The 22,550-nt window shown below is 50.0% G+C and overlaps 1 protein-coding gene across 1 annotated transcript in view; it reads left to right on the top strand.

Annotated features, from left to right (window-relative positions):
• RASSF7 (Ras association domain family member 7) overlaps nt 1–22,550 on the top strand; it is a 119,920-nt gene that overhangs the window by 91,679 nt on the left and 5,691 nt on the right. The window contains exons 4-6 of the mRNA XM_065404280.1: nt 12,449–12,603; nt 15,856–16,751; nt 22,359–22,527. Coding sequence (XP_065260352.1) covers nt 12,449–12,603; nt 15,856–16,751; nt 22,359–22,527 — 1,220 coding nt within the window. The remainder of the gene's footprint in view (nt 1–12,448; nt 12,604–15,855; nt 16,752–22,358; nt 22,528–22,550) is intronic.

The following is a 22,550-nucleotide window of genomic DNA, read 5'->3' on the forward strand; positions in this document are numbered from 1 at the left end:
GCGACCCAGTGCCTGAAGTGCCACGACCCAGAACTTGGTCGCAACCCGCACTTTGAAAAATGCTGTTTTAGAGGAGACAGCAACAGGGATGGGGAAGAGGGTGTTGGGGGAACGATGAGTTTAGTTTTTGCCATTTTAGTACAAGGAAGTGACGGGATCTCCATGAGGATCTGCCCTCAGCTTGGGCAGAAGGCAGGGGTGGGCAGGTGGGTTTGAGCCTTTGGTGCACAAGTGGTACAAAACCAGGGCAGTGGATGAGGTCACCTGAGGGCGATTGTAGAGGGCACCAATGGAGAAGAGAATCAGGAAGAGAACAGAGAGGGCTTCAAGGAGATGTCAGTGGCTGGTGTAGAAGGCAGAAGAGATGAGGTATTTGTTTTTTTTCAAACAACACAATCCCCAAAGGTTTAAGTTCTGTCATTAGGGAGACACAGGGGGAGGTCAGTTTGGTCTATTCCCTGTCCATGCTGCCTGCTGGTATTGCTTCCTCACAGAAATATGCCAGGGCAGAGAATCACTGGGCAGGAATGACTTACCTGGGGTGGGGGAGGGAGTCTTATGTTAGCCATAAACTGAAGAGAATTGTTAGTCGCTCTGCTTTGTGATTAGCTCTAGTTCAGCTGGTTTTCTTTTTTTATTTCTCTCTCTCTCTCTCTCTCTCTTCCCCCCCCCCCCCCCCTTGTGCCCTGGGAGGGAGACTGCTGGAGGAATGTGGGTTAATGATTGCCAGAGGCAGTCAGCTGGGTAGGGCTATAGCAAATGGCAATAGGGCTAGACAATTTTTTCTGACATGCACAAAGTAAACTTTGCTACCAGGGCATGAAAACAGCTGTGTGTGTCTGGAAGTAGATTGGTACACACAACGCTGTGCCGTCCAGTTTGCTTCCTCGTCGCCTATCGGAGAACGGCAAGTGAGTCTGATTTTTATGTGTTTTTCGATAGCTATGTCTTCCCTGCAAAACAGCGATACCTGTCAGACTGTAAAATCCTGGTGGAGACAAGGCACAGGTAGTTTGTAACGCAGTGTAGTTAGAGGGGGTCAGCTCCAGATGCGGGGTATAGGGCTGACCTTGCCTAGCCACATCAAGGTACATACTGTCGGTGCCTTGACTCAACCTAGATTGTACAGTCAGATAGGCACTGCCACGTAACAAGGAACCAGTTTTTGCCATGAAGACCAAATGTATGAGCTAATCTCCCTCCTCCACCTGACAGCGAGAGGGTGTGTAACAACCAGATGGTCTATTCAGTTGTTAAATGCTTTCCAAGAAATTCTGATGCCTCGAACCTAACATTGCTACAGAACAATCCATTTAAAAAATGTGACATGCAGGCACGGGAAGGATTACAAATGGATTAAAGGAACACTGTCCACTTGAAATCTAGTCAATTTAAAAAATGAGTGAAATGTAGCTTGAGGTATTACACCTGCCCCAAATCCCTGTGCCTTTTTGAGGGGAAGAGGGGTTAATGTCATATTTATTTAAATGTTTTTCTCTTCTCCGTCACTGACTCAAAGACTTGCACCAACAGTAAACTGTGAAATGGGCTATTGGATGTATTGCCAAGTGTAGAAGATTCGAGGAAGTATTTTTTCCTCTAATCTTTCAATTGTAGTTTTGTGTGTTATATCAATAGTAGGATAAAAAATATCAATGTGGCATAAATTGATGCTGTCCCTTTAAGACAGCAGACCTCCTTGGGGTGGAGGGACTAAGCCAGTCTCTCTACTAGAGTAATGACATAAACTCGTAATTTTGTGGACCTTGCTCTCCGTTGCCTTCTGAAGCGATACCAGTAGGCTGATAACGAGGTGCTTAGGCACAGTGCAAGCAACGTTGTGGGTTTGGAGGGAGCCCGTCACCACCATCCATCCGAGAAATAATACAATGGGATAGAAGTCCTAGAAGAAGACCCAGACCATATTTGCAGTCTAGCTGATGATATTGTCTTATATGTGAGGGAAATCTATAGTCGCTGAGGTTTCTGTGGGGCAAATATTGATCCTTCTCCTTCTCCTTTCCTTCCAAGTCCTGTTCCTCCCACGGAGCTGAGAACTTTAATATTTAGCTTGGGGTTCTCTGGCTGGTGTGTCTTCTCTTACCCTGTTCCATGTCTATCCTCATCTTCCCTCCCCTATCGGCTTACTCTCTTGCTCTGCCCCCCTTCTCTCATCACCTGTACTCTTCCTCCCTCCTGATCGTTTGACTCCTACACTGCCAGGTCTGTTTACTTGGCATCCCTGCCACTCCACTTCCTCCTCTGCCTGAGTCATGCAGAATGGGACTGGGTGGGGGAAAGCCTGGCATGGGCTGATGGTGCCTTGGGCGGTATTGACAAGTAGTGGCTTTGGTAGCGAGCCCAGGTGGGGATCCAACTCTGAGGGTATGTGTGTGGCGACGTCATTGCAGGGATGATTGATACAGGTGGATCCGGAGTCACCCATGAGTCAGTGTCTTCTGAAAAACGTTCTTGGGTTCTGCTCTCAATGTGACTAACCCGCTCTGACGAAAGGGTTTTGTGGTGGGCTTGGAAGCAGACGGTACCAACTGGCGTAGCGTGGCTCTTCCTGTGCTCTGGTTACGCTTGTGCATGTGGACGTCTGACTTGGGCAGTGCCTTAGAGGATCTGCAGCTTGGATGCAATTATGGAAGACGCTCTGGGCTGCAGCTGGGGCAGGTGACTCTTTTGTTCGTCCCCTTTCCTTCCTGCCGTGAAGGAAAGGGGACGAACAAGGAGGATACAAGCACAGACTTAGCGCTGCATCCAGACTAACAGGGATGTCTCCTTTATTCTAACAAAGCACGAAGGGGGAAGCAAGAAATGAGAAAAGTGCTTCTGGCCCAAAGACTGACTCCAGCTACTATTACAATCTCAGAAACCTATGAGAATGGGGTGAAGTAACCAGAGCCAGTCAACATAGGGGATTGGTAAATAAAAACTAGCATAAATCTTATTCTCTTGCAGACTTTCCCAGCAGCGGAAATACATATTTATTGTTCTTGTGCCACTGGATTGTTACTAGAGAGAATGGCCCAGCATGAACCTAGTTTCTTGATAACGAGGATGGGAAATGGTACAAACTGAAACAAGTCCTTAGTTGCTGTGAGTCTGACTTTCCTTGGGGTGACTGGCTGAATGCTGTGCTCTGCATTAAGGTTTGAGGCAATGGCTCAGCACTGGGGCTGGAATCGTGTCCGAGGGGTTGCTCTCAGATGCCATAGCCTAAGTGTTGACTGTAAATCCTCCTGAGCAGCGTGACTCAGTAGCTGTGCTTGGGTCATGAGTTTCCATAGGTCATGCTGAATGAGCTGTGACTCTCCTCGCGTGGGGAAGAAGGCAGCTGTGATACTAACCACTCCCTGTGAAACGTTGTGCTTGCCCAGTTCAAAAAATACTGCCCAGTCTTTATCTCTGTGCCTACCAGCTCAAAAATACAGTGCGGTGGCTGTACATGGACCATCTCCGGAGAGAGGAAGCCAATGGGAATTGAGGGTGGTGAGCAACAGGTCCTTGGCCCCCTTCAGAAGGTACTTGGCACCTTTGGGATTGGGCCTTATGGGAGAAAATACATCGTGGAGAGTAGCATTGGCACAGCCGAATTTGCAGGAAACCAGAGTGATGCACATAAGCTGTGGTGTTCTCCCAAATAAGGGCCAGATCCAAAGGCCATTGCAATAAGTGAAAAGGGCTTCCACCAATTGCAGTGAACTTTGATTAAGGCCCTAAGTGTTAGGAAAATAGCTTGTCACTACTGGGTGTCTTATGAGTATTGCATAGCAGTAAGCTTTTCCATTTTCAATACCTCTGGCCATCTACAGCATCATATTTATCTGCAACTTGCCTCCTCTTAGACACGGAGTGTTTTATTTCCATATGAAACTGTTGGCGTTGAGCATCCATTGCCTAATTTAGGACCATGGTCCCATAGAAACCTTTGGAGAAAAACTGGCGAAATCCTTAGAATCTGAAGAGCCCTACCATGCTTCCAAAGGGTTCCTTTCTATAATGCGTTTTGCTCTACAGGCATACTTGTGAGGAATGCAAATAAGGAAACTTCTGATAGATCTGAGAATTATGGATCAATAAACATGGCTACATGGTTTTCGCTAGCTAATGGAAATATGTATGTTGCGACTTGCTGGTTAAAAATGCTCCCTCACATGCATACATACTTGGTCTTTTAGGCTTGCATTGTAATAACTTGCATTTCTTTAGCATCATCAAGAGAGCCACCAATCTGGGGAAGCCTGCAGAACCATTTTTTTCTGACTTCCTATTTGCCATTTATTGCATCACTGTAAAAAACTGACTTTGGGGAGGGTTGGCATGATGATTCTTCGACAGAAACTCATTTGACCTAAAAATTGTGGGGGTGGAAGGAATCCTCTCCGAAGCAGTGGCGGTCCAGCGGATAGGGCACTGTACTGGGATTTGGGAGACTGGATTCTATTCCCTGCTCTGCCACTGATTTGCTGTATCACCTTGGCCAAGTCACTTCCCCTCTCTGTGCCCTATTTCCCCTCGCACTGGACAATGTTTTGTCTATTTAGACTGTAAGCTCTTTGGAGCAGGGACTATCCTTTACTAGTGTATATACAGCACCTAGCACATTAGGACCTTGATCTTAGTTGGGGCTACTAGGCACTGCAGGAATGCAACAAATTATCATCCTAGGTATGCTACTTAAATTGGGCTCAGCTGCTTGCTCCGTTGAGACCTAGTAGTCTATTTGTGTCGGGATTGTTTTTAAGGCTTTTTGCATGGAAGAAGGCCTAGAAATGCATTTTTAACCAAAGCTGAGTGTCTGTCACATCTAGTTCCCTCATGCAGCCCTCCTCTCATGCACTCTATCGTTGTATGCAGCACGTCTTAATAGAAAGACTGTCCTGTGGACACCTTGCCCTCCTGCTGATTGAATAATAGGCCTGTGGCAACTAAAGCGATGGCTCACGTGGAAAAGCCATGTTAAGAAACTATTTTTAGTTGCCTTTTATAGAGCTGGAAATGAGAAGGAGCCAGCATCATATGAGCAGCCAGCTCTCCATAGACCCCAGTCTGAGAGCCTCCTGGGTTAAGGCATGAGAGCTCACCACGTACGTTCTCCAAGGCAACCTAGAGGCCCTCTGAGCAAATCCAGGGAAGACCAGAGCTGACTTTCTAGGGTTTTTAAAAAAGCAAAAGCAGGGTGAGGAAAGCTTTAAGACTCATCTTTCAGGCCTGCCTTTGTACATGGTAAAGGGTACAAGCCCAAATATTTAAAATCCTTGGCAGGTCATTTTAAGTCTTAGGATTGTTCCAGGTGCTTGGCTGCGGGGATCTACAATAGCCAATTTATCAAAGATTAGTGAGCGTGACGTATACTGCCTACTAGAAAGAAAGTGAAAAACCCACAGCAAGCTAGGTAGCTATCAGTCCCCACAGTAGTCTTCATGCTAGCAGATCGTGGTTCTATTGCAGAATGTGCAAAACCAAGACAGAGCTTACCACATAAAGAACCAATGATCACACGCAAACTAGAGTCCATGAGAGACACGTCAAACCCAAGTAGGCCAACTCTAGAACGTGTCTAAGGTGAAATTGAAATGGAGACACCTCCCACCTCAGATGAAATGAGTGTGTGAAAGAGAGACCTCACTTAAAATGAGGAAGAGACTGTATGGTGGGGGTAATCAATTATTTTTTGTCCGGGTCCAGATTTCTTGGGCAAGGTATAGTCGAGGTCCAGTGCAGACTGTTACTGCAGGAGAGCAGAAAAGGAGGTGGGAAACTGCTTCACAGTGAGCCAGGTCCTACTTCCATTAAAGTCAGCGGCAAAACTCCCATTAACTGGGAGGAGAATCTGGGCCTTGAACAAGGATGTGGCAGCTGCTGCCAGAAAATCCGAAATGGGACACATCATATGAAACCCTTCTCCTCCACAGCCCCTGTAAAGCCTCCCCTGCCCTATGCAGAGACTTAGAGTACTGACGCATCTGTCGCTCTATTGGTGTGACCAGATGCACGTGTCCTTGGGTGAGAGCTTGAAGAAACCACCCCTTCAGCAAGGCCATTTCTTTGGACTCAGAGCTGGGTTTGGTTTTAGGGAAGATTGTTTCCCCCCTTCCTTTCATGAATGAACCAAGCTCTGCTAATCCCTCCTCTGCACGGGTGGTCAGGATTCCTCCATCCCTACCCTCACCTAGGGAGTGATGTATTCAAACAAGCTGCTGAGATGACTAGCAGACTGCTGCCTGAAGGCTGTTCCCACCCTCCTCCACATACTAGCAGTGGCCATAACCTTGTAAATCAAGGCAGCCATGAAAAGGCCCCCTCTCACATTAATCACCCTGGTTACTTCCCTGACCTTTAAAAGGCATCCCCTAAACTAGGGAGGTGGGATTCATGAGGGGTGGGGGGAAATGCAGATAATGCAAAGAGCTGCTTTGAACTTATGGGCTGTGTGTGCACTACAGACTCCATCCCGGTGGGTGTCATACGCTGCTCACCCAGTCCCACTCAGCTGGAGTTGAAAAGAGATGCCTTGCTGGCTTTGCCAGGGTCTAGCATGGTGAGAGTAAAGTCTGCCACTCTTTGCTAAAATGGGTGCTGGACCCTGTCTCTGCCAGGGAGACAACCATTTTCAACGCAGTCAGGGAGCTGTGTTTGGTACCCATTATCAAACAGGGTAGGACAGGCCTGGAGAGAGGCAAGATGTGGGGCAGAGGATGAGTAGCATCTTCAAAAGCTGCCAGCCATGCAGTGTCTGTGGCTAACCGTTCTGTTCAGGTCTTCATGGTTGCTGGGTGATCCCCAGTATTTAAACTGTGCATTTCCATCCCTTCCGTGTGATATACATAAAGATGCAAACTTGCTATTGCTAATTGGATCCTGTCAAATCAGACTCTAGGGTTAACCAGGACCAACTAATATGCCCTTAAACACAACTGTTCTTGTCCACAGTAAGGGCAATCTCATGCTAAGTAGAACATGTGCATTAACACATGGGTTCTCAGCCTGGCCTTCGCAACAGCTTTCAGGAGATTGTGACTGCACTCCTTTCTTTGTGGCTAGATGGTAAGAATGGGGAGATCTTGAAACTTATGGGAGCAGGAGTCCCAGTACCCTTCTCTTCTAACCTGGGGTCAGGGTACTGGAAAAGTTATTCTAACTCGATATGTTCTTCTGAGTATAAACATGGCCTCCCAGTGTCTCATTGTAAAGCATTAAGTAGTGAGTTTCACTCAAACGCTGATAAACTTGGTGGGGGACTCTGACAAAGACCTTCTACAGTGATGAGTTTGTCAAAGGCAATCTGAGCTCTGAGGTGTTCTTTAGCACACTCCTCTGGTACATGTTGGAAACCTTTTAATGGCTTATGCTGTTTTGTAAAGGTCTTTTTATTCCTCCCAGATAAAGATAACTGGGAGTAAACAATACACTTTTGAAAATACTTACCCCCGTCACCTTTACGCCCCACAGCTGGGGCGGGGAGAATGACTGAGAGCTGCTTTTCCTGCTTCAGTTATTGCCTGGAAAATCCCCAGTGAGTTGTTGCCAACTTGTTGGAGTAATTGAAATAAAAAGAAGGAATAAATCCAGCTAACCCACGAGAACCATCGCTCTCAGCTGGGCGTTATCACTGCACTGAGACAGCCTTGCAGGAGAAAAAAACAGATTTCCAGCCAGAAATAATTGCCAGAGAAAATTCAGCAGCCACTACCCAGCCAGACACTGGGATGCCATCTTGTTCTGGGTTCCGTGTATGCTGGGCTGGGAAACTGGAACCAGTTTCCAGTAGTAACTTGGTCTGTACTCTGGCTGCTGTGGAAGGGGGTTAAATGGAGTTCAGAGACTCTTCTAGGCTAGAGATGAGTCCAAACTATGAAACCCATGTCCAGTCTTGCTAAAAGGTCCTATCTTGATCTGAAAGCAGCAGCTTGTACCTATCTCTAACTCAGCCCCATCTATGCTGGTCACTCACACCATGATAGAACAGCCGGAATTCATCATCCTGGAGTGTTTTAAAACCAGCTGTTTCCAGTCAGCTGTACATTTTTGGGGAGACAAGGGGGCCTGTAGCAGAACTACTTCACTGTTGTGTATAATGTGACTGTCTCCATGAGTTAGTTCCTCTAGTTGCTTTGGCTAACTTAGTTATGTCTGTTTGGTTCCTAGCCCAATGGGGTATTGATCCTGTGGAACGCTTTGCCAGAGGATGTTGTGAAGGCCAAGACTATAATAGGGTTAAAGAAAGAACTAGATATGTTCATGGAGGATAGGTCCATCAATGGCTATTAGCCAGGATGGGCAGGGATGGTGTCCCTAGCCTCTATTTGCCAGAATCTGGGAATGGGTGATGGGATGGATCACTTGATGATTACCTGTTCTGCTCATTCCCTCTAGAACACCTGGCATTGTGACCCAGTATGGCTGTTCTTATGTTCTTCAGTGGGTTCCTAAGGGTTACTGTAATAGAAATTAATAACTTTAAAATGTTCCTTCCTTCCTTCCCTCATCCCATCCTTGCCCAAAACACAAACCAAGTATTTTTCAAAGTGGTGTTTTTGTTTTGTTTTGTTTTAATTCCATGATCACATACTTCAGCCCTTGCTGGCTTGGGAAAGTATTGAAATCCTGTAGAGAAGAGCTATTCCTGGGGTGGTCCTGGCCACCCAACTAGAGCAGAAGGTTGTGGAATCTCCCTCATTCAGCCAGGCTGCCATCACCCTTGTGTAGAGCAGAGAGTTCAGATCATAGGTGCCAACTCCATGGGTGCTCTGGGGCTGAAGCACCCATGGGGGGGAAAATGGTGGGTGCTGAGCACCCACCGGCAGTTCCCCATCAGCTCCCCCCCGTGCTTCCCGCCCACTGGCAGACCCCGCCAATCAGCACCTCCCCCCCTCCCCGCACCTCCCGCCCGCTGCGATCAGAGGAGCAAGGACGTGGTGTGCTCCGAGGGAGGGGGCGGAACCTGGCAGGAAGAGGCGGGGCGGGGGTGGGACCTTTTGGGAAGGGGTGGAATGGGGGTAGGGCCTGGGGCAGAGCCGGGAGTCGAGCACCCCCCAGCACATTGGAAAGTCGGTGCTTGTGGTTCAGATAGACTTTGGCTAAGTCTCCAAACATTCTGTAGTTCATCCATCACTTGAAGATACATATGCAGTGCATTCTCTTAAACACTCATGCTTCTAGTTACACCTGCCTTTTCCCAGTCTTCTGGCAACAGCTGTGAATAGTTAAGATGTCAGAGTTAGTCACCTAGAGATAGTGCACGTGGGTTCCTAGGTGTAGAGAGAGAGGAATTCAAAGCATTTAGCCAGTTGAGTTGAACCTGCCTCCCCCAACTTTCTAGGCATCTCCGAGCATTGTGTTCTCTTCCTGGGTGAAGCTCTATTTCTGGAGTTTGCTTTGGCTGACAGCAGGGAACATACCAAGGTGTGGCATTGTGTCCAGCAGAATGGCTTTCTAGTTAGGATTCCAGTGAGTGAGTAGCAGCTCAAGGTGTCCTCACTGAGGATTCTTTTCATAGTTTTGATGTGAAGCTGATTCAGACCATATGAATGTTGTTGTTGTTGTTTGATACGTGGCTCATGTAATCTTTGTCGACTAGTTTCGGGTATCTAGTGTGCTTCCTGCCTTGCTTCACCCAGCAAGAACAAGGGAGAAGTGACCTGACATTTTTATTATTTCTAAAGCTAAAAGCACAAGCTGGAAAACACCTCAGAGCTTTTAAATACACTATAAATAAACCAAAACAAGGTGCAGACCCATTATGTATTTGTTTTGCAGTACCACTGAGGGAGCCCGTGTTGAGTAGGCCCTGGTGTACCAGGCACTGTACAAACACAGAACAAACACAGTCACTATCTTGAGGAGATTGTAATCTAGATATAAGACAAGTGACAACAGGTGGTGACAGACAGACTGGGAGCACAAGGAAACAATGAGGGAAAACGCATTTTGGCTGGCCAATGTAGACTGAGCCAAATCATGCCAGCACTAGCTAAAATGTTTGCAATGAACAACTTACTCAACTCTAACCCCTTTATTCGGCTTCCAAATTGCCTGTGAACAGTGAGTTTTACTGGTGAGTCTGTTAATTGTTCAGTCACTTTATGGGAACAAATTTTAGCCTACGGGCGGTTGAAAATACCAAGTGATGATTTAGGAAGGATGTGGACAAACTGGAAAAAGTCCAGAGGAGAGCAACAAAAATGACAAAAGGCTTAGAAAACCTGGCCTGTGAGGAAAGGTTAGAAAAAACTGGGCAGGTGTCGTCTTGAGAAAAGAAGACTGAGGTGGGAGACCTGAGAACAGTTTTCCAATATCAAGGGCTGTTATAAAGAGGACGGTGATCAGTTTTTCTCCATGTCCTCTGAAGGTAGGACAAGAAGCAATGGGCTTAATCTGCAGCAAGGGAGATTTAGAAAAACTTTCTAATGACAAGGGTAGTTAAGCTCTGGAATAGATTTCCAAGGGAGGCTGGGGAGTCCCCATCATCGGAAGCTTTTAAAAACAAGTTGGACAAACACCTGTCAGGGATGGTCTATCTCAGGGGTCGGCAACCTTTCAGAAGTGGTGTGCCGAGTCTTCATTTATTCACTCTAATTTAAGGTTTTGCGTGCCGGTGATACATTTTAACGTTTTTAGAAGGTCTCTTTCTATAAGTCTATATTATATAACTAAACTATTGTATGTAAAGTAAACAAGGTTTTCAAAATGTTTAAGAAGCGTCATTTAAAATTAAATTAAAATGCTGATCTTACGCCACCAGCCTGCTCAGCTCGCTGCCAGCCTGGGATTCTGTTCACCTAGGCCAGCAGAGGGCTGATCAGGGCCTGTGGCCGGGACCCCAGACCTGGGGGGAGGGGTGTTTCAGGGGTCAGGGCAGAGGGCTGGGGGAGGGGGTTCTGGGCAGAAGGCTGGGGTGTGTGTGGGGGGGGGGGTTCAGAGATCAGGGCAGAGGGCTGGGGGGGTGCAGGGCAGAAGGCTGGGTGTGTGGGGGTGCAGGGCAGAAGGCTGGGGTGTGTTGGGGTATGGGGGGTTCAGGGCAGAGGGCTGGAGGGTGCAGGGCAGAAGGCTGGGGTGCTCGGCTCGTGGGGGTGCTCCCAGCCCCCTGCCCTGAGCTGCTCAGGGCAGGGGGCTGAAAGGGATATGCCCTGTTCCACCCCCTTCCCCCAGGCTCCGTCCCTACCTCTCTCTGCGTCCCTTACAGAGCTGTGTGCACGCTGCTGCTCTATGTTTTCAAACTCTGTGATTGGTCACCCAAGTTTCATGAAATGGTTTCCGCATTCTGATTGGATGACTCTGTGATCACAAGCTTCCTTTAACCTGTGGGATAGGTGTGAACAAAGCCTTGCCCATTTGAATGTTGGCAAACTATTTATGGCTGCTGTATACACCCAGAGCCTAGTCAGTGCCAAATTATGAACTGTTCAACACAGTTTCTGATCTCAGTCCAGCTCTGTCACGCTGGCTGGCAACATGTGGGCATTGTGCCCTACTCATTCCTGTGGTGTCCGAGTGGTCATGAGTTGTTCTAAAACAGGGCACAGACGTTTAAATGTAGTTCTCCCATGGTTAAAATCCCCATGTAGATAGAGGTTCAAAGAAGAGGCAGGGGGAAGGCAAGGTAACTGTTAGCTGATACATTAAGTACTTTCTGAAGCTGTCTGTGAGTGGAGGATTATGGAGTCATTGTGACTTGCACGTCTTATCCCCATTTATTGTTCAGGGTGGATGGTGGCCTGTGAAACTGGCAAGAGAAAGACTTGTGTCTAGTAGAACTTAAAACCTGAGTGTAGCGTATCCCCTGCTTTGACGGTGGCAGTGCTGGCAGCCACAACCAGCTATGAGCAAGCAATTCCAGCCAGGATTAACCTGTGAGTGTCAGGTGAAAAGTGCAAGCTAGTGATATCTGTTGAATGCTGGAACTGCTCCCTGAGACCTGCCCATGTTACTGGCTTTACAATGAGATGAACAAATTCCTCTTGACCTAGGCCCAGTCCTGGACTCGAGACATCTTTTGAGACAAACTAATTTCTGGTGGTCTTTACAAGAAGCCAGGGAACAGGGCGAGGGGCAAAGAGCTGAGCTGAGAGTGGCTTCAAGCAGCTGGTTTTAGGTCTGGTAAAGTGTGGGATACCACTTGCTGCTGTGGGATGATCGCACAGAGATGTTGGCACTAAAGGTGTGTTCCCTCTGCCTTTAAAATGTCTTATATTCTTCTAAAGCTCTTTGAAATCAGCTACATCAAATGGTAGCTGGTCTTAGGCTCCCGAAACATGGCTCCATTGGCTAACTCCCATTCTTGTCATTAACAAATTGCCTCTTGGCCGTTTTGACAAATGGGCATTCTGTAGGGGAATCTTGCATACCTGTTAATTTGATTGTTGTGAAGTGTTTAGGGGCTGGCACATTAGATCAGACAGCACACATGAAATCAAGCACTTGTTTTCTATCCCTACAGGGAAGCCACCTTGCGATGGTCCAGAGAGTCTAATTCCACTGCAGCTTTGGTGATGGAGCTGAAGGTCTGGGTTGATGGTATCCAGCGGGTTGTGTGTGGCGTCTCAGATCAGACCACATGCCAGGAGGTGGTCATAGCATTGGCACGGGCTATTGGTAAGTAATGTGTTGAATCACCATGTCTGGTGAAGTTTGGTTAATGACCGACATCAGTTTTTATTGCAATACCTGAGAAAGTGCTTCTATACATTGTCACGTCTTTCCTGTGATGTGGTCAAGGATTATTATCCACTTTGGAGCTGGATGAAACTGAGACATACAGATGAAGTAACTTTCCCCAGGGAGTCTCCCAGTGAGTGGCAGAGACGGGACTAGAACCCAGGAGTCCTGACTCCAGTGCCCTGTTGTCACCAGCAGCCAACACTGTCTCCTGGTGGATTAGTTCTAGAACTCTATTACATTTCTAACACAAAAGGCTTGACCCAGGCCAGTTCTTCTTTGATAACAGGTTTTAACTTTCAACCTTTTAAAAATTTAAGATCACTAAAATAGTCCTGCTTCCACCCCCTCTCCCTGCCTCAGAACCCACCAATCTCTTCATAATTAAATTCATGTCCACATCTGCACAGTAATCTCCGGTTGAGGAAGCAGGAGACCTCAGGGCAGCATGAGGCTATCTTTGCCACAGGGAGGGCACAGCAAAATTCTCTTAGATCTTTGCCACATAAACAGCATGATGCAAACGATCATCTGTGGGATCACAAGTGTGTTTAATTGTATTGGTACAGCTGTGTCTTTCGGCACTGCCTCACTTGGGATGTAAGCAGCTCATGCTAGGATGCATAGGCACCGACTTCTTCTGGCGCCGGTGGATGCCCCATTTTGCACTAGTAGAGAACATGGGCCAATGTCAGCTTTTCTCCAGTCATCCTCTGTCCATAAATACTGAGCCCTGCCTGAGAAACCCCAGCCTCAGCTGGCTTGTGAAAAGGCCCAGTTCCCCACACACACACACACACACACACACACACACACACACACACACACACACTCTGAAGGCACGTCTTCACTACAGAGCTAACTCGGCGCTGCTGCAAGTGATAATTTAGCGGGTCTGGTGAAGACGTGCTAAATCGATGGGAGAGTGTCTCCCGTCGACACTGCGCGGTGTAGACGCTGTGGTAAGTGGATCTAGCTATGTATTCACATAACTGAAGTAGGGTAGCTTAGATCAATTTACCGCGGTGGTGTAGACCTGGCCTGAGTTTGCCTCTGGCTCTGAAGGTCTTTAGGGTAGGTCTGTATCGCAGTCATGCGCTGTGACTGCAGCTTGTGTTCCTGAGGTCGTTTTAATCTCGCTAGCTCAGGCCCCGGAGCAGTGAAGCTGCAGGCAGCGCCCACTTCAGCCTGGGCTATACAAGTCCTCCTGGAGCCCTGGGTATTTACTCGCAGGACTAGCCCACACTGAAGCATGTGCTGCCGTGGCTTCGCTGCTTCACTGAGATGAAAGCTAGCTTGGGTATGACTCATCGAGGCCAGTCCCCTGCCTTCACAGCAGGACCAAGTACCGTCCCTGACAGATTTTTGCCCCAGATCCCTAAATGGCCCCCTCAATGCTCAAACCACTGAGCTATCCCTCCCCCCTAGCTCCCACAGTGTGGGAGCTGAACTTGGATCTCCGGAGTCCCAGGCCAGCACCTTAACCACAAGCATCCTGCCTCCCTTGCCCCAGCCTGCAGTGAGGGAGGGGAGAAGCCCTGCTGGCTTGTGAGCTCCATAACACTGTACTGGAGAGTGAGCCACACAGCAGGCAGGCAAGGGCTGGGCAGATGTGTTCCTCCTGGCAGCACGCTGAGCAATGCAGAACAGCCCCAGGTTCTGCCTCCCCTGATGTTCAGCGGACACAAACAATAGTCAGTGGCTATGTGCTCTTCTGCAGGCAGAAGCCAGGCCATGGCATGGGAGCGTGAGACACCCCATGTGAGTCACCCAGCTTGTGCTTGCAGTTTCCCTGAACTTGAGATGTGCATGTTAGTGCTGATTGCACTGTTCGAATATCCCCCGGGTAATGGTGAGCGGCGATCCTGTCTAGTGATTTGGAAATTCACTGAAATTGCAGCTGAAGTTTCCATCAACGTGTGCTCCTGCCCTCCACGGTTACATATGCCTCCAAGCTGATGCTGCAGATCAGGTCTCCACCTGCGGCATCATTAATTGGAAGTGCAAGTAGAGAAGCACCCACATGCTCAGGACCAAAACCTTGTGGGCTAGAAATCTCCTGACTCCGTCTCAGAAGCATCAGAAAGTGTTTGAAGCTGAGTTATGATGTTTCTGCTCCCAGAAAACCTGCTGGCTCATGATCTTTTAATGACCAATATCCTTTCCATCCAGCAGGCCTAGCAGGTGGAGGCTGCAGTGGTACAGTGAGATAAGATGTTAGACTGGCTCTCTGCAGACCCGGGTTCTAATCCTGCCTGAGGTCACACATGAAAATGAATGTGGCCTTTTAGGCTCATCTACACTAGGAACGTTTTAAGACTTGTAATTCCCCACTGGCGGCTGCAGTGGTGGAGATAGTATTAGAGCTAGGGCTTGGGAATCGTCACCACTGTGTTGTCTAATCCTGAAAGCAGACAAACTGGTGGTGTGAGCCCAGAGCCCCAGCAGTGTGTAATGGGTAATTACAGGACTTAATTTTCCTAGTGCAGAAAACACTGCTATTCAGTGGGGAGTCTTCAACGCCTAGGACTTGGAATCAGGGGGTGTCATTTCAGAAGAATTCAGGGGAATGGGGGGCAAAGTTGTCAGTATGTAGAATGTTGTGATTATATTATAGCCTGCAAAGTCGGTGGTGGGTGGGTGGAGTACATAGGCCTATGAAAAGTTGGGGGGGGGGGGGATTGAGATTGATGCCCCTGCTTGGAGTGAAGCCAGGTAGGTGACCTAGGGCTAGAAAGGACAGGAGTGCCATAGGTGTGGATGGAGGTGCATTGACACAGCATTGGGAAGAACACATGCTGCCTGGCTGCAGCCACTGACACTGGTGGTCTTTGCTGGAAGCAGAAGTCACTCCCCTGCCAGGTTTCTGGTTCTTCAAGTGATGGTCCCTATTGTAGTCCACTGAGGATGGTGCACATGCATCAGTGGAATACAGGGAGGGGCCACACATCTCGAAGAACCTCCAGTTACAGGTAAGTCGTCTCCTCTTTGAGTGTGGTGGGGAAGAGCTGCATTAAGGTAACGGTTGTGAGATGGACGTGCTGCCAGAGGCTCTACGTGTTTCTAATGCAGATGGGATCTCGGGCACAGGCAGGGGGAGTGGAGCGGCTGAGCATGATGAAATGTTGCCAAGTGTGATATTCCCCATTTCTCTTTGAGCTCCTAGTGACTCATCTGTTCTCTTCTCAGGCCAGACAGGAAGGTACATTCTCATCCAGAAGCTGCGGGAGAAGGAGAGGCAGCTTCTACCGCACGAATGCCCTCTGGAGTCACTGGCCAAGTGTGGACAGTATGCCAACGACGTGCAGTTCATATTGCAGCGGACGGGCCCCAGCCTGGCCGAGCGCCCTTCCTCTGACAGTGCCCCCCAGGCTCCCGAGAGGACATTCATCCGGGCCAGCCTTCCCATCAAACCCAGGCCGGTCAGCACAGAGGTGCCCAGGTCCCGGGAGCCTAAAAAGTCTATGACCTTTAACTTGGGCCCTATGGGCTCCAGCGATCGGCTCGCCAAGAGCAAGCTGAGACTGCACAAGAGGGACAGTGTAGACTCGAAGGACAGCACCAGTCGCAGCCATCCATCCAAGGAGGAGCTGTTTAAGACTGTGCTGCACCAGCAGGAGCAGCTGCACTCCTTGGAGGTGCACGGGGATTCCCTGGAAACGGACCTCAGGCACTGGGAGCAGGACAGGGGCTCCAGCCAGGAAAACGAGATCATTTATCTGGAGCACCTGATCAGGCGGAATGAGATGGAGCTGGGTGAAGAGGAGTTCTGGCAGAGCGAGCTCCACCTGGAGAAGGAGTGCGAGAGGGAGCGGCAGGAGAAGGTGAGGAGCCTGCGGGCCACCATGGAGGAGTACACTCAGAAAATCCACGAGCTGACCACCAAGACGGAGGTCCTGGAGAAGGAGATCCAGTTAGAGATCACAGAGAGGGCCAGGCGGGCGAAAGAGGCTCCTGCAGATCTGGAGGACATGGCTGCCAAAATGAAAAGGGATCTGGAAGCCAAGGCCAAGCAGAGCGCCCAGCTGGAGAGCAGCCTGGCGAGCGTGGGGAAGGCCTTGGAAGAAGCGGAAAGGAATTTGCAGGTACAGTCTCAGTAACGCGTGCCCCTGGGGGTCAGCAGTGGAATGCAGCCGTGTTCAGCTCATGCTCTGGCCTTCCTCCCGAGCGGGGCCTACACAAGACTGTTAAGGGAGCTGCCCAGGGATCAGCTGCTGAACTGGGCCTGAAACCCCAGAACCCTCCTGACCGCTCAGATCAGTAGAGAGCTCTTTGCGGCTCTTGACAGGTTGCCATCGGCGGATAGTGGGGGTGGTCTGGGCGTGTTACAACCCCAACAGTTAGGGTTCAATACTACTTGGGTGGATAGAAAGCCACTGGAAGTGCAGTATGGCTGGGAGAATTAACGGACTGGGGCTTGATCCTGCAAGGCACTGAGCACGCTCACCCTGATCCATCAAAACCCTTACGTGTCCGAATAATCCCATTGAGTTCAGTGGTACCACTCCTGTGGGTCCCTGCTTTGCTGCTCAGCGTCCTGTGGGCTCCAGCCCCGAGGAGTTAGCGCCTGGGATAGACAGTGCTTAGCAAACCATATAGTGCAGGGTGTGGGGAGAGGGACTGACTCTCACAAAACACAGCTCCTCCTGATGTGGCTGGAACGCTCATGGACATGTCCACGCTGGAGAGCGCTCATCGGGTGTGGCTCTTTGGAGCAGCATTGGCTTCATGGTGCCTGCTCAGGCTGGTAATGGGATCTGCGCAGGGAATACTCTATGGTGCTTTCCAACCACACGTCTTGGTGCTTGAGGGACGCACTTGTCCTCTCCCACACTGTGGTATCCGGGACATGCCTCCAGGGAGCACTTATGCAGCAGGTCCTGGGGTGCTGCAGCCTTTTCAACAGCTGTAGCAATGCAACAGGGAAGACGGGAGGGAAACATCATTCCTCTTAAAAACTTTAAACCCAGGAAGATTTTAAGAAGCTCAGGGCAAAGCAAAGGGCCCTTTTTCCTTCTCTTCAGCCTGCTCTCCCTGCCCCCACCCCAAGTGAGGAGCATAAGTAGAGAGGAAAACTCACTACACCTGAGTCACATATTGACAGCAGTTGCCACAGTGAGCTAGAGCTGCAGGTTAATTAGCTCATTGTGTAATCTTCTTAAAGGACTATGGGGTGGGAGGGAGAAAATCCAGAAAAGCCAAGATCAGAGAATTGCCTTGCCCACCAGCATCTTTTAAAATAGCAGGTACAAGAATTTTCAACGTTCCCCTCATGTGTCTGGAAAACCAGTGGGACTGACTGAAAGCTACCCAGGCAGCTGTCGTGGGGATGCACCTGGGCCTAGTGTTTGTGGACAGTTTTGCACAACTGTAGGGAGCCGCTTAGCACGAAGGGCCTGGTCTACACCTAAAAATGAGGGCAACCTAGCTGTGTTGCTCCAGGCTGTGAAAACGGTTGCACGGTGCACAGGGCCGGCTCTAGGCACCAGCAAAACAAGCTGGTGGTTGGGGCGGCACATTTTTAGGGGCGGCATGGCCGGTGCCAGAATGCCGCCCCTAAAAATGTGCCCCGGCCGCCCTAGCTCACCTCCGCTGCTGCCGCTCGCGCGCCATGGTGCGCAAAACAGCTGATTCGCGCGCCGCTGCTCCCCCTCCCTCCCAGGTTTGAGAGCCTGGGAGGGAGGGGGAGATCCCGAGCGGCCGCGGCGCGCGAAACAGCTGATTCGCGCGCCGCTGCTCCCCCTCCCTCCCAGGTTTGAGAGCCTGGGAGGGAGGGGGAGACTCCGAGTGGCCGCGGCGCACGCGCCGCTTCTCCCTCTCCCTCCCTCCTAGGCTTGAGAGCCTGGGGGAGGAGGCAAGGCTGGGGATTTGGGGAAGGGGCGGAGTTGAGGCGGGGCTGGGGATGGGGTAAGAAAAAAACGGGGGGGGAGGGGGCGGCCAAAATTGTTTTTGCTTGGGGCGGCAAAAATCCTAGAGCCGGCCCTGACGGCGCGTGATGTTTAGGTCAACCTCAACCCCCATTGTAGACGCAGCGAGGTTGACGGAAGGATTCTTCCATTGACCTAGCTACCACCTGAATTACCTACATTGACGGAAAAACCACTTCCACTGATGTACGAGGCATCTGCAGTCCGGTGCTACAGCAGCACGGCCGTGGCGCTGTAGTGTAGACGAACTCTTGATCTGGCTTCCTCATGCTATTTAAATTGCTGACGAGGGGAGATCCCCCGTGTAGACCAGCTCTTGCGCTATTTTGTCTTTGTTGCCTGTGAAAAGAGACAGAAGCCGAATGCGCTGCCTCACTAACAGCAATGCACCCGGCCTCTCCTCACAGCCACCCAGTGGTGTAAAGGCTTCTGCTCTTCTGGCTTTATGAAGGAATAAGCCAAGGTAGCAGGTGCTGCTGGCATCCAGCCTCCCCAGGACCTCTCCTCTGACTGGTGCTGCTCTTGAGCTCTGCTTGTGGCATAAGGTGCTGGGGGTGGAATTGACTAGGAACTATGCACACTAACCAGAGGAGGCTCCATCTGGAACTTCCCACGCCCCTGCCCAGCCACTCGCCACACGTTTGCCAGTGAGATGGAAGTTATTGTTAGCTGTAGGACGGTACCACTTCAGCTATGTCTACACTGCAATAAAACGCATGCGCCTGGCTGCAGGGTAGATGGGTGGACTCCAGCCTGAGCCCAAAAGTTACACTGCAATTTTATAGCCCCGCAAGCCCAAGGCAGATGACATGGGCCAGCCCTGGGAGTCTTACCGCAGTGTAGACACCCCTGGAGGCCCCAGCTCAGAGCGGGGACTAGGCGCTGTGCACAGAGAGAGAGAGACAATCCCCACTTCTAAGATGACCGTCTCAATGGAAAAGACACAAGAGTGGAACAGGAACCAGGCGCAGAGAGGGGAAGTGACTTACCCAAGGTCAGTGGCAGAGCCCAGCCCTCCTGAGTCTCAGTCCGGACTCCTGTGGTCTGGGCCATGTTACCTCCAGTGGGAGATCTGGATGGCAACCAGCTTGCATTTCTCATTGGAAATGCAGTGCCCTAACAAACTCCTTCTGGCCCAAAGCCGGGAGCGGGACAGCAGCCATTCCATGCGACAGGGAGGGAGGGAGCAGGGTGTGAATGCTGATGCTGGGCTAGGAGAGCAGCATGGGAGCTGGGCGTATGCTTGGCTTGGAACAAGTCAGCAGCCCCTCTGGCTTGCTGGTGGCACAAGGGCGCTGGGCTGGGTGGATTCTGGGGTCTGAGTAAATAGGTGAGATGGGGGGGTGATGTCTTTGGAAAAACCCTACCAGGAAGTTTTGTTCCTGTTGGTGTAAAAAGGCTCTCATCCCTCCTGAACCCCCTAGGAAAGCAGGGAGGCTCTAGTGTGATGCCTGTTACAGGTGACGTTCCCCCCACTTCCCACTCTCTTGTGTTCACCTAACCCCTGCCTGATTTAACGTAAACACTTCTCCTTCCCCAGCCTCCCCCAGGACAGAGCAGCATTAGTTGCCCCTCGCTAGGGATGCTTACGTTTGCAGCCATCGGACCATCTTGCGTGTTCGTGGGTGGCTCCGAACTGGTAGCTGCAAACCCTGTTTTGTATTTGTGCTTATAGTTTGCTTAAATAGAAGCACTAAGCACATGGCTTTAGTTTTTCTTCCTTTTCTGTTTAGTAGATACTGGTGCCCTCCTGTGGACATATGGAGAACTGACCGTTCTTAAAATTCCTACTTTATGATTGGTTTGATTATCCCAGTGCAAAGTGCGGCTTTGCTGGTATAGCTGCATCCACGTTTCGGAGCACTTTGCCAGTGCGGGATACCAGTAAAGTGCTCCTAGTGTAGACATAGCCTCAGTCCATCTCCTCCTACGGGAATGTTGTCTTGGCATTCCCGCTGATTAAATACTGACTTTGAACGACATGATTATTGTCACAAAGTATTGTGATTGTGTGACTGACCATCCATGACTAAAGCAGTTTTGCAGTCCGGTGTTTCTCTAACTTGGGCCCAGCAACAGGTGGGGTAACTGGAGAGAGGATCCTGTTAGATTCTCCTTCCCCTTCCCCCCGCGCTGCCTCATCTCAGAGGAAACCCTAAGACTACTTCCCTGCGACTCTGTTCTCCCACCAGGCTGCGTGAAAGCAGAGTGACTGATTCAGGCTGTCAGTCTGTTCACCAGCCGTGGTGCAGGGACAGAGGGAAATACTAATTCCAGGCTGCAGATGGAGTCAATAGGCTTGAATGCGCCAGTCTTGTCCCGAGATGACCTGTATTCCATTCCAATGGCTCTTGAAACCTTGTTTGCATTACAGCTGACGCTGTGCCAGCTGCAAGTCCGTGCTGAAGATCCTGTAGCGTGGTTTCCCTATTCTTGGTGCACAGACTGCTAGCTATAGCCACAAGGATACCGACCTCCTTTGTAAAGCGCTTTGAGATCGACTGAGGAAAAGTGCTATATAAGAGCTATGTATTAATGAGGATAGTGCTATAGACTATGCTCTGGTAGTGCATAGCGTGGTTTGTAAGCAAAGCTCTTCAAACCCTAATGTAGACAGGACCCAGCTTGGTTTCCTGTGGCCCCTTCTGCCCTGAGGTTGAAATCCAGTCTCTGTTGGTCCAGCTTTGCTCCGTTGTCTTCTCTGGAATAGTACCTAGGTGTAATCTGGATACTATGGTGTAGCCAAACTTGAGGTCTCTCCAGGACATCTGCCTTGCTATACTTCCTTGGTTTCGCAAAGATGAGTTGGAAGGAGGAGGCGGAAGTGGAGGTGGGTGTAGTCAGAGCTCCAAATATGCGGCACCCAATGAATTCAAAGCGTGCGTTTGTATCTCTTTGCAGACAGGCTTCTCCACCAGAACCCTGCAAGGAAGCCTTGAGCAAGAACCCTGCCTGCCTATGCTTGGCTGGCTGGGAAGCAAGCTCTGTCTTTATCTGGTTCTGCCCTATGCGAGAGAAAGGAGGGCGAGTGTGACTGGGTGCCTAGTTGAGATTGAGTGCCGTGGGGTATTGTGGCAAGAGGCTAAAATGAGTTTGTGGGAAGGACGCTGCTGGAATTTAGAAGCCCTGCCAGGTAGAGGAAGCAGCAGAAGGCCCATTCCAGTGAGTCTGATCAGGTGACTCAGAATAGACGCTCTTTTCTCACGGCTGGATAAGAGCCCCCATAGGAGAAGTGTCAGGTTGGTGTGTTGGTCCCTGTAGCACTCGCTGGTTTTCTCTGGCTTGGGTGCCCTGTCTGTTTTCATTTACATTTAAAAACGAACAGCAGGCAAAGTCAGCAATGCGGCCTTCCGAGAACTGGCCTACAAGGGGCTTAATCACCTCGGGCCATGCTGGTTCTGTGTGTCATAATCAGGTCTGACCTCATAGGTGAAGGATGGCAGGTTCTGTTGTTGGCTTTGGAAGCATCATGCTAGTGCAGCCCAAAAGAGGGGGTGTGAAGTGCTGAGTGGTCACCACGTCTGTGCACAAGCTGGTGTGTGTTTGGTATTGAGAGGAGTGATGTTATTTGCCCTCTTGGTGGCCCTGCTGTCTCTTGATTTAGGGACTCGGAGGAGGTAGTAGGATGAAGGGTGAGCAAGGGGAGGGGGATCAGGAGCCTTGCTGGCAGCTTCGTCTCTGGAGGTCCCATTGTATTGATACCCTTTCTGCTCGGCAGATGAGGCACAGCTGTGGAGCTTATCCTGTTCACCCTGTATTTTGCAGGCCCAGAATCAAGAGCTGGAGGAGTTAAATAAGGAGCTGAGGCAATGTAATTTGCAGCAGTTTATTCAGCAGACGGGAGCCACAGTGACTGTTTTGCAGTCCAGACCTGAGGATGAACCCCAGCTGGATCAAACTAACCACGAACTGCCAGCCTGCCAGAGAAACGGAGGTCAGAACGCAGTTTGGAGACTC

This window comes from Emys orbicularis, chromosome 4 (assembly GCF_028017835.1).
Source record: "Emys orbicularis isolate rEmyOrb1 chromosome 4, rEmyOrb1.hap1, whole genome shotgun sequence".
NCBI lineage: Eukaryota > Metazoa > Chordata > Testudines > Emydidae > Emys > Emys orbicularis.